The 12,558-nt window shown below is 41.3% G+C and overlaps 1 protein-coding gene across 3 annotated transcripts in view; it reads right to left on the bottom strand.

Moving 5' to 3' along the window:
* LOC126175147 (histone deacetylase 5) overlaps positions 1 to 12,558 on the bottom strand; it is a 326,032-nt gene that overhangs the window by 34,117 nt on the left and 279,357 nt on the right. For all 3 annotated transcript variants that reach the window (XM_049921708.1, XM_049921707.1, XM_049921709.1), the window contains 2 exons: positions 12,215 to 12,334; positions 10,347 to 10,469 (listed from right to left, as the gene is read on the bottom strand). In XM_049921708.1, coding sequence (XP_049777665.1) covers positions 10,347 to 10,469; positions 12,215 to 12,334 — 243 coding nt within the window. The remainder of the gene's footprint in view (positions 1 to 10,346; positions 10,470 to 12,214; positions 12,335 to 12,558) is intronic.

Genomic DNA, 12,558 nt, shown 5'->3' with positions numbered 1-12,558 from the left:
GATGAACATGGGTTTATTGAAGATAGCTAATCTTCCTTTATGGATGTGATGGAATATCGTGTTTCCCCTTGTAACTAAGGACTTCTTAAAGCAGATGATCTGCAAAAGCAGAATCTCCTTTTGTAAGTTTTCAACTTCTGTGGTGTTTCCTCAAGTGGGCCAATACTGCCCTGACAGATTGAAATATATAGAATTTGCCACAATTACAAGTAGTTCTATATATGTTCCACTCTTTTCCAAAGCTTGGGTGCTGTCTTCACCATGGGGCAAAAAGTGTCCAACAGTGTTGTGCACAAAAATGTTGTTTTTGCGTTACTGGATTTAAAGATGGCCATAGTTACAAGGTGAAACGTGATGTGTTATATCACATCCATAAAGAAACGAAGAAGAACTATCTTGAAAATTTGGAAATTAATAAACAATTAGCCATCAACCCAAGCCTATCACTGAATGATCAGATACAGTACCTGCCACTTCTTACTGCAAATACTACTCTTATTCACACGCCTGATTTTCCTTTACTTCAATTACTACACACATAAGAAAAAAGTTTCGCATCACTCGGTTCGAAGAGTTCCAGAATCTGTACATAAAATTGGAACAGAGATCAACATAAACACCATTTCCGTATTTTTTATTGCTCATGAAAAACCACACACTGCATGTTGTACCACCATACAGTGAGACCTTCAGAGATGGTAGTCCAGACTGCTGTACACAAAGGTACTTCTAACACACAGTAGCATGTCCTCTTGCACTGATGCATGCCTGTATTTGTCGTGGCATACTATCCATAAGTTCATCAAGGCACTGTTGGTCCAGATTGTCCCAGCCCTCAACGGCGTTTCGATGTAGATCCCTCAGAGTTGTTGGTGGGTCACGTCGTTCATAAGCAGCCCTTTTCAATCTATCCCAGCCATGTTCGATAGGGTTCATGTCTGAAGAACATGCTGGCCACTCTAGTTGAGTGATGTCGTTATCCTGAAGGAAGTCATTCACAAGATGTGCACGATGGGGCCATGACTGGGTGTCCATGAAGATAAATGCCTAGTCAATATGGTTGCACTATCGGTCGGAGGATGGCATTCACATATCATACAGCCATTACGGCGCCTTCCATGACCACCAGTAGCATATGTGGGCCCCACATAATGTCACCCCAAAACAGCAGGGAACCTCCACCTTGATGCTTCGCTGGACAGTGTGTCAAAGGCATTCAGGTTGACTGGGTTGCCTCCAAACACAACTCCTGTGGCTGCACGAAAAGCATTTTCAGCATGGTGGCATTGCTGTCAGGGTTCCTCTGAGCCATAATCCATAGGTAGCGGTCATCCACTGCAGTAGTAGCCCTTGGGTGGCCTGAGCGAGTCATGGCATCGTTAGTTCCTGTCTCTCTCTATCTCCTCCATGTCCGAACAAAATCGCTTTGGTTCACTCCGTGATGCCTGGACACTTCCCTTGTTGAGAGCCATTCCTGGCACAAAGTAGCAATGTGGACACGATCGAACTGCAGTCTTGACCGTCTAGGCATGGTTGAACTACAGACAACACAAGCCGTGTACCTCCTTCCTAGTGGAATGACAGCCGTGTACCGCAAGTCTCTAGAGGAACGGAGGGTTCCAAATGATTGGAAAAGAGCACAGATAGTCCCAGTCTTCAAGAAGGGTCATCGAGCAGATGCGCAAAACTATAGACCTATATCTCTTACGTCGATCTCTTGTAGAATTTTAGAACATGTTTTTTGCTCGCGTATCATGTCATTTCTGGAAACCCAGAATCTACTATGTAGGAATCAACATGGATTCCGGAAACAGCGATCGTGTGAGACCCAACTCGCCTTATTTGTTCATGAGACTCAGAAAATATTAGATACAGGCTCCCAGGTAGATGCTATTTTTCTTGACTTCCGGAAGGCGTTCGATACAGTTCCGCACTGTCGCCTGATAAACAAAGTAAGAGCCTACGGAATATCAGACCAGCTGTGTGGCTGGATTGAAGAGATTTTAGCAAACAGAACACAGCATGTTGTTATCAATGGAGAGACGTCTACAGACGTTAAAGTAACCTCTGGCGTGCCACAGGGGAGTGTTATGGGACCATTGCTTTTCACAATATATATAAATGACTTAGTAGATAGTGTCGGAAGTTCCATGCGGCTTTTCGCGGATGATGCTGTAGTATACAGAGAAGTTGCTGCATTAGAAAATTGTAGCGAAATACAGGAAGATCTGCAGCGGATAGGCACTTGGTGCAGGGAGTGGCAACTGACCCTTAACATAGACAAATGTAATGTATTGCGAATACATAGAAAGAAGGATCCTTTATTGTATGATTATATGATAGCGGAACAAACACTGGTAGCAGTTACTTCTGTAAAATATCTGGGAGTATGCGTACGGAACGATTTGAAGTGGAATGATCATATAAAACTAATTGTTGGTAAGGCGGGTACCAGGTTGAGATTCATTGGGAGAGTGCTTAGAAAATGTAGTCCATCAACAAAGGAGGTGGCTTACAAAACACTCGTTCGACCTATACTTGAGTATTGCTCATCAGTGTGGGATCCGTACCAGGTCGGGTTGACGGAGGAGATAGAGAAGATCCAAAGAAGAGCGGCGCGTTTCGTCACTGGGTTATTTGGTAACCGTGATAGCGTTACGGAGATGTTTAATAAGCTCAAGTGGCAGACTCTGCAAGAGAGGCGCTCTGCATCGCGGTGTAGCTTGCTCGCCAGGTTTCGAGAGGATGCGTTTCTGGATGAGGTATCGAATATATTGCTTCCCCCTACTTATACTTCCCGAGGAGATCACGAATGTAAAATTAGAGAGATTAGAGCGCGCACGGAGGCTTTCAGACAGTCGTTCTTCCCGCGAACCATACGCGACTGGAACAGGAAAGGGAGGTAATGACAGTGGCACGTAAAGTGCCCTCCGCCACACACCGTTGGGTGGCTTGCGGAGTATCAATGTAGATGTAGATGTAGAACTGATCCGGTGTCGGCCCCCCTCTGTCTAATGGGCACTACTCATGCATGGTTGTTTACATATTTGGGTGGGTTTAGTGACATCTCTGAACAACCAAAGGCACTTAGTCTGTGATACAATATCCACAGTCAAAGTCTGTCTTCAGGAGTTATAGGAACCAGGGTGATGCATAACTTTTTTTTGATGTGTGTATAATTTCTCTTGCTGTGTTGAAAAAATTACATTGTATAATCAAAGCTGCTTCACTCACCTGCTTAATATCACTATTGTATCTTATCTGTTTGTAATTTAGGACCTATTAAAGACCAGATTATTTTGTTCAGCCACATCTTTGGAATATGTCACCAAAGTATATTGTGTAATTATTTTCTTCTATTTACAATTGTTGCACTTTGTCTATAGTTCATTAATTAATGTGCCACATACTTTACAGTAGTTAAATAATCTTACATTACATTTACACTGAAATAATCCCTCTTGTTTTATTCCTAATTCTAACATTAAGATTTTTTACCTCTGGAAATGGAGATACTCTGTAGATGTACTAATTTAAAATCTTTGTTTCAACAAAATTTCAATGGCCCACATACTTATCTTTGAACCAGATGATCATGTAACAGTTGAAAACTAGTTTGTGTAACAAATAATAAATATTTGTACAATATTACACCAGTGTTGTGTGTGTTTCATTCATAATGTATAAAATATTCTACCAAGAACTCACAGAACAGTCAATCAATGCAGTTTAACATTCAGGTTAATTTAACTAAATTTAAAATACAAAAAAAAAAAAAAAATTATTTTTAAAAGCTATATATTTTCAAATTGTTTACAAAACAACCTTATCCACTTCAAAATATTCTCAACTAATATATTTGTCCCACCATTCCTCCCATTGTTCAAAACATTTTCTGTAGTCATCTTTAGAAATGGCTGACAGCTCCTCCTCCTCATTGTTTTATTTATTTATTTATTTATTTTTTCCTGGACTTCTGTAATGTTGTCAAATCAGTGCCCTTTCATGCCCCCTTTCCATATATGGAAATAAGAAAAAGGCATATGGAGCCAGATCGAGCGAGGCAGGTGCATGAGGCAGTGGAACCATGCCATTTTTAGCCAAAAACTGTCCAACAGAGATGGCTGTGTGTGCAGGTGTGTTGCCATTGTGGAAGAACCAGTCTCTTCCTGTCTCCCATAAATCGGGTCTTTTTGATGAACACTGTTGCGCAATCTTCTTAAAACGTCCAAATAATAGGTCTGATTGATGGTCGGACCGGGAAACAAACCCTGAAATTTGGACAGTCCATGGACATCCAGTACAAGGTTTGTCATCAATCGAAATGTCACCACTTTCAAATACAGCAAACCACTCGTACACTTCAGTTTTTCCCACAGTATTATCTTGGTAAGCTGTTTCCAACATTAAAACAGTTCCAGCAGCATTTTTACCAAGTAGAAAACAAAAGCTAACAGCTGCACATTGTTCCCTTAACCAAGCCACCATAAAAAACAAAACAAGAAAAAAACATTGCTAACAAACACAATCACTCCAGATGAACAGAACAAGCCAGGTCAACACAGGTGGCAGTGAACTGGCAATGAGTGGCAGAAACACAAACTACGCAAGATCCACCCATGTCAAGGTTTTTTTTTTTTTTTTTTTTTTTTTTTTTTTTTTTTTTTTTTTTTTTTGGGTGCGGAGATTACCCCCCCCCCCCCCCCCCCATAGGCATGCACTGTTCGAAAGCTACAAAACAAAACATAACAAACATCACTGTGGCAACCCTTCCACTACAAAAAGTACAATAAGGAAATCATTTCCAATTAATTTAATTCTTTGTACAAAATAAAGTCTGGCCTTAAGGAAAAAATTTACCCATATATTGTGTTATCTTAATAGAATAAAAGCAAAAATCGGGGCATACTTGCTAGGACGGATTTTAAGTACCAACCTACTTATAGAGAATTTTTATAAAGGTCTCTACTTTAACTTATATATTCTGAATACGACAAAATTGAATAAATATCCATAACATTTTTAATAAAACAAAATACATTACTGGAATTGTAAAAAATTGGCTGCACAAAACTTATGGGCTACATTTTTAACAATATTGAGTTTCAGAGGGCTTGAATTTTATGGAATAACAGAGATTTTAGTATATCAATACAATATAGATCAAATTAATGATATGAATATAATAGAGGGAAACATTCCACGTGGGAAAAATATATTTAAAAAGAAAGATGATGAGACTTACCAAACAAAAGCGCTGGCAGGTCGATAGACACACAAACAAACAAAAACATACACACAAAATGTCTGCTTGTGTCTGTGTATATGCAGATGGATGTGTGTGTGTGTGCGCGAGTGTATACCTGTCCTTTTTTCCCCCTAAGGTAAGTCTTTCCGCTCCCGGGATTGGAATGACTCCTTACCCTCTCCCTTAAAACCCATATCCTTTTGTCTTTCCCTCTCCTTCCCTCTTTCCTGACGAGGCAACCGTTGGTTACGAAAGCTAGAATTTTGTGTGTATGTTTGTGTTTGTTTGTGTGTCTATTGACCTGCCAGCGCTTTTGTTTGGTAAGTCTCATCATCTTTCTTTTTAACAATATACATCAAAGTTTTTCAAGGATGTTAGTATGTATTGTCTGCAGTTCACCAGGCACCTCGATACTAGCTCCAGCACCAGATTACAAAAAAAGGATGGTACAATTCGGATTTTTTGTTTACCACATTCCTGCTAGATGTGAAGGCCATATCGAATGACAGAGACTGTAGGAGCAACTGGGACTAGTGATCTAACAAATAAGTGAGGCAACAGTGTTGTCACGCATGTGACAAAAAAAAAAAAATGTGCCTGTTAAAGGTTGAAGAACAAAGAAAATAAGTGTGTTGTTGCAGGGCTATTTACATGGAAATATACTTCATTTCATTTAACAAGTACTTTTACAGATGCTTGGGTTAAATGATTATGTGATTTTCATTTAAAAATTAAAATGGGTTGTACAACAGAAACACGGTGAAGAAATATAAATCGTCAAATTTTAAGATTAAGAGAAAACTAATTTTATTTTCTATGAGGATACATTCATAAGAAAAGTGGTAGAAATTTTGTACTGTACATAAATATACATCAGGGATATGATGTGGAGGTTGATAAACTAGGAGAGAATAGTGAGAAGGTTTCTAGAATTGTGATTACCATTAAACAGATGGTGGGTAAGGCTGTGCAGAGGAAGGCCTCCTGCTGTAATGAACACTTCATTGATGGGATTATGAATTAAATCTGAGTGGCAACATCTCACATTAGGAGTTTGACAAACAAGTGAAAGTGTCCAACTCCTGAAAGACTAACTGAACACACAGACTATGTGTTATAAGGAACAGAACTATCCACATGAGTACCTGTAATCAATAATGACATGAACCATAATCATGAAAACAATCAAACCTGCACAAAATATAAATCATCATTAGCGAAAGCCAGAAGCTGGAAGAGGGCTACTGGTTGCTGACATCATCAAGTCAGACTCCTACCTTCTGAGTTCAATGAAGAAATTAAAGAACTTAAAGATAGCCTGTCCTTGATTGTTCAAACCCAAACAATGAAAGGCTCAGGGGAGAGTGCATACTGATTTCCAACAATCTTGACCAACATACCATGTCACTATCAAACACTGTCATAGTCATACAGTTAAATTACAGTAGATAGTTGTACAGTTAAATGCCAATAGAAGCAAACTCAAAAGTCTAGAAGTCTATAAACTCTGTCACAAACTAAGCACTGAAATACTTTGTCTACAGTAAGAGGTTAACCTGATGAGCATCCTGACTGTGTCTTCACTTGCAACCTGGACACAACATCAGCAATTTTAATATTAGATAATAGCTGGACCACTTCAAGAATCCACATATACGTGACAAACACATGGCTGCCATAGAAATAAATAAATATGCAAATAAAATCCAAGACTTCACAGATAAGATCCACAAGCTTGCATCATTTGCAAACAGAAGGAGACTGCTAGTGACCTCCAACATAAATGCTATATTCTACCTCTCGCATTCTAACTACACTCCTGGAAATTGAAATAAGAACACCGTGAATTCATTGTCCCAGGAAGGGGAAACTTTATTGACACATTCCTGGGGTCAGATACATCACATGATCACACTGACAGAACCACAGGCACATAGACACAGGCAACAGAGCATGCACAATGTCGGCACTAGTACAGTGTATATCCACCTTTCGCAGCAATGCAGGCTGCTATTCTCCCATGGAGACGATCGTAGAGATGCTGGATGTAGTCCTGTGGAACGGCTTGCCATGCCATTTCCAGCTGGCGCCTCAGTTGGACCAGCGTTCGTGCTGGACGTGCAGACCGCGTGAGACGACGCTTCATCCAGTCCCAAACATGCTCAATGGGGGACAGATCCGGAGATCTTGCTGGCCAGGGTAGTTGACTTACACCTTCTAGAGCACGTTGGGTGGCAGGGGATACATGCGGATGTGCATTGTCCTGTTGGAACAGCAAGTTCCCTTGCCGGTCTAGGAATGGTAGAACGATGGGTTCGATGACAGTTTGGATGTACCGTGCACTATTCAGTATCCCCTCGACGATCACCAGTGGTGTACGGCCAGTGTAGGAGATCGCTCCCCACATCATGATGCCGGGTGTTGGCCCTGTGTGCCTCGGTCGTATGCAGTCCTGATTGTGGCGCTCACCTGCATGGCGCCAAACACGCATACGACCATCATTGGCACCAAGGCAGAAGCGACTCTCATCGCTGAAGACGACACGTCTCCATTCGTCCCTCCACTCACACCTGTCGCGACACCACTGGAGGCGGGCTGCACGATGTTGGGGCGTGAGCGGAAGACGGCCTAACGGTGTGCGGGACTGTGGCCCAGCTTCATGGAGATGGTTGCGGATGGTCCTCGCCGATACCCCAGGAGCAACAGTGTCCCTAATTTGCTGGGAAGTGGCGGTGCGGTCCCCTACGGCACTGCGTAGGATCTTACGGTCTTGGCGTGCATCCGTGCATCGCTGCGGTCCGGTCCCAGGTCGACGGGCACGTGCACCTTCCGCCGACCACTGGCGACAACATCAATGTACTGTGGAGACCTCACGCCCCACGTGTTGAGCAATTCGGCGGTACGTCCACCCGGCCTCCCGCATGCCCACTATACGCCCTCGCTCAAAGTCCGTCAACTGCACATACGGTTCACGTCCACGCTGTCGCGGCATGCTACCAGTGTTAAAGACTGCGATGGAGCTCCGTATGCCACGGCCAACTGGCTGACACTGACGGCGGCGGTGCACGAATGCTGCGCAGCTAGTGCCATTTGACGGCCAACACCGCAGTTCCTGGTGTGTCCGCTGTGCCGTGCGTGTGATCATTGCTTGTACAGCCCTCTCGCAGTGTCCGGAGCAAGTATGGTGGGTCTGACACACCGGTGTCAATGTGTTCTTTTTTCCATTTCCAGGAGTGTATGATGACAGACAGCAGTATGATAATGCATAATTGAGGAAAGAAATCTTTACATGACAAACAAGGAGCCCCAGCCGCTCACTTACAATAGATAAGTTGGTTCTTCTAGCAACACAGATATTACACTGACAAATAACAGAGCCATACACTCCATCGGCGAATGGCAGAGTCACATAGGGCAAACACCAATGGCCACAATCCAATATTAATTACCTTAGGACATCAAACCTACAACACTGTAAAACATAAGCAGTTTCAAATTATACTAGAATAATTTATGACAATACATACAGAGGCAAGTACTTCGCAATATACAGGTAAACCCAAGGTCGTCTCTTGCCCACAGTTACAAAGACTTGGAGAAAACATGAGATGTAAATCCAAATTATATTAAAATGCACTCACTGCTATGGACAGACAAATTAGGTCAATGATATGTAGACTAGAAAAAGACTGCTTTAGGACAGCACTCATGACAACTGAACAAACTACAACAACTCTCTACAGGCACGAACACGATCTTATCATAATACACACATACTGTTACCTGCTCATTCACATGAGCAGTTGCTTTAGTAATAACTAAATTAAAGAAAAAGAAGTCCCCAGTACCCGACAGAATTTACTCTACAGAGATATAAATGATATCCTAAGAGTGAAGTGCACAAAACAGTCCAGAAAACAATAAATAGAGTATTTACAAAAAAATCTATAGATAAAGACACAGTATAACCAAAATTGTATAAGCAAGTTTGAATCATAAATAATTTGGCCCAAGTCCAAGAAAGGCTTTTGTGTAACTGCCTACGGCCCACAAAGAACTTCAAAACCTAAGCCCATATCATTTGACTTCAGGAAAGCAAATCTAGAGATAAACAATAAACGAAATACTCTGAATAGTAGAACAACCACATTGTAAATATGTATTTGCAATTTTACCAAACATTGCAGGTTGCAGTTTTAACAGACATTGCACTGCAAAGAGGTGTCCACAAGGATTGATGTGTGAATCCACCTTCTGGGACATCACTTGTCTACCTTTCCTAAAATTAATGGACGGGGATGACCATACTGTAAGTAATAGCCTCTGGAAACAATCTGTTACTGGTATTCTCAGCAAACATAAGAAGAGAAGTAAAGCCAGTGGAGCACCGCACACAATCAATTCATGGTTCAAAATTAATAACTTGACAATCTCTGCAGACAAAACCCAACACAATGCTCAAAGGTCTTTAAACGCAATAAATAAATGAATACTAACCCTCCCCTTGTCACATCACTTCCCTTGACTTTGAGACCACCCAGCCCATCTGAGCAACTGCCCATGGCATTCAGTCCATGCCATCGGGATTAAAAACATCTCCCCCTTCCTCTAATTTTGTGTGTGTGTGTGTGTGTGTGTGTGTGTGTGTGTGTGTGTGTGTGAGAGAGAGAGAGAGAGAGAGAGAGAGAGAGAGAGAGAGAGAGTTTCAGTTTTAATAGGTCTTGCTCTTAATATTTCCCATTGCATAGCTAGCAAACCAATGTTAAATAATCACAAATGTGAGCTAGTGCTGTCTGCCAACTCCTTAAAAAAATATTTTGTGTCAAAACTAGATTTTATTTTTATATTGACATGACTGTTACAAGATGAACACTAGGGTGCTCGACATGTGTTTTTCTGTTCACTTGAAAATTAGTTACAAACAAAATCAGCTAATCAAGGCTATATAAATGCACAACAGTTAAGACGGGAGATGCACACAACAAATATTATAAACTGCATTTATCTGCCACATACTGCTGCAAATGCACATAAATTTAAGAACTTTGCAAAGAGATAAGATGAATATAATTAACAGCAAATGGACAACAGGCACTACCTTTGCAATGGGCATGACCACAGTCCGGAATGCAGCTAAGTACTCCGCATCGCCCATCGGAGGAGCCAGGCCTCCCGACCACGCAACGTTTACATTGAAACCCAAGCCTTCCGCCATACCACACTGTAACAGAATAGCAAACTGTTACTTTCTAGAGGCAATTCTTAAACTCTAAATTAAGCTTAAACGTTTCTGTTTATTTATCTAGTTTGCAGACAAACAAATGGATAATTGGGTAATATGGAAAATCACAGAAAATTGTTCAAATCACGAAGAGACATTTGCTTTAGAGGTCGGACGCACAGTATAGCTAATAAATAACATGGGACAAAGGACAACTCAACCTTTCAGAATAATAGAATCCTTCTCCAGGGAGAAAAGAAGACATGGTTATGAGAGGTTGGGAAGTGGGCAGCAGACAGCTCACATCATGATAACATTAGAGTTACACAAATATAGCTACACAACCTCATGCTGCCTCCCAATGTCACATAGGATTCATCAATGATTTTGTGAATCTTTCTGAAGTGGGGAGGGGGGTAAGAATTTTCAGCAGGTGTGTGTATATAAAAAAGAATGTTATACTTGTAGAATCTTGTCTCATGGACTTCAAACTCAGTATGCAACATACACGAAAAAACGAAAATTATTATGTATATAACAGAGGGAAACATTCCACATGGGAAAAATATATCTAAAAACAAAGATGATGTGACTTACCAAACGAAAGCGCTGGCATGTCGATAGACACACAAACAAACACAAACATACACACAAAATTCAAGCTTTCGCAACCAACGGTTGCTTTGTCAGGAAAGAGGGAAGGAGAGGGAAAGACGAAAGGATGTGGGTTTTAAGGGAGAGGGTAAGGAGTCATTCCAATCCCGGGAGCGGAAAGACTTACCTTAGGGGGAAAAAAGGACAGGTATACACTCGCACACACACACACACACACACACACACACACACACATCTACACATACACAGACACAAGCCATGTATGTGCAGATGGATATATATGTGTGTGTGTGTGTGTGTGTGTGTGTGTGTGTGTGTGTGTGTGTGTGTGTGTGTGTGCGCGCGCGCGCGCGCGCTCGCACGAGTGTATACCTGTCCTTTTTCCCCCCTAAGGTAAGTCTTTCCGCTCCCGGGATTGGAATGACTCCTTACCCTCTCCCTTAAAACCCACATCCTTTCGTCTTTCCCTCTCCTTTCCTCTCTCCTGATGAAGCAACCGTTGGTTGCGAAAGCTTGAATTTTGTGTGTTTGTTTGTGTGTCTATCGACATGCCAGCGCTTTCGTTTGGTAAGTCACATCATGTTTTTAAAATTATTATGTATATTGAGATCAGATAGGATATGGCATAGGTCCTACACAAAGGAAAAAGACAAAGATAATAGAGTTCTTAAACAAGGAATTTTCTCATTAGAATTTAAATAAGACAAAAAAAGGTAGCTGAGGAGGACAAAAGTCATCTCCGAATATTGTGACAGAAGGAAACATGTAAAATAAATCATTTGAAGTTGGAATAAAGGATCAAATCGCTATTAGCACGAAACTCTACAACATCTGACACTTGAACAAAATGATTCTCTGTCCCTGCTTTTCATTTCTACATTCTTCCCATCACCATCAAGTGAAGACATGACAAGTTCCGAAAGCTTACGGTATGTCAACTTTCAACACTTTTGTCACATCACATCAGTGTCAACTATTGGTTTGTAGTTTCCTTGCAGAGGCTTACTAAAAGCTGACTTGTCACTTAGAAGCTTGTATCTACCTCAACTATTTCACAAGATCCTACTGCCTCATACAACTGCTATTTGCAACTTTGACTGAAGTGCTCTTTTACTGAAGTGCTCTTTTACCTCTGTAGGTCCTCCTGTGCCTGGGAAAAAATTTCCATCATCATGTCTATGGATTGATAGATACAAAATGCGTGGGTCATCGTAGAACATCTGTTGGGTGCCATTTCCATGGTGCACGTCCTAAAACATAAATTGTGAATGTTAGCTTATTGTGACAGATTCAGGTTACAGTTAGTAACAGCTTTATACACAGTTTTTAATACTGCAATCAGAAAAAAGGGCTCTACAAGATAAAAGAGTAAAAGCAATGTACATCCTATGTTTATATTTTAGGACAGTCCATAATTCAGGCTGTTCCAGCTTGCACATCTGCCATATGGCAATGGGCACAGACAGGCAGGGGT

The sequence above is a fragment of the Schistocerca cancellata genome, chromosome 3 (assembly GCF_023864275.1).
Source record: "Schistocerca cancellata isolate TAMUIC-IGC-003103 chromosome 3, iqSchCanc2.1, whole genome shotgun sequence".
Taxonomy (NCBI): domain Eukaryota; kingdom Metazoa; phylum Arthropoda; class Insecta; order Orthoptera; family Acrididae; genus Schistocerca; species Schistocerca cancellata.
The sequence above is the reverse complement of the archived record's forward strand: the minus strand, read 5'-3'. Positions and strand labels throughout refer to the sequence as shown.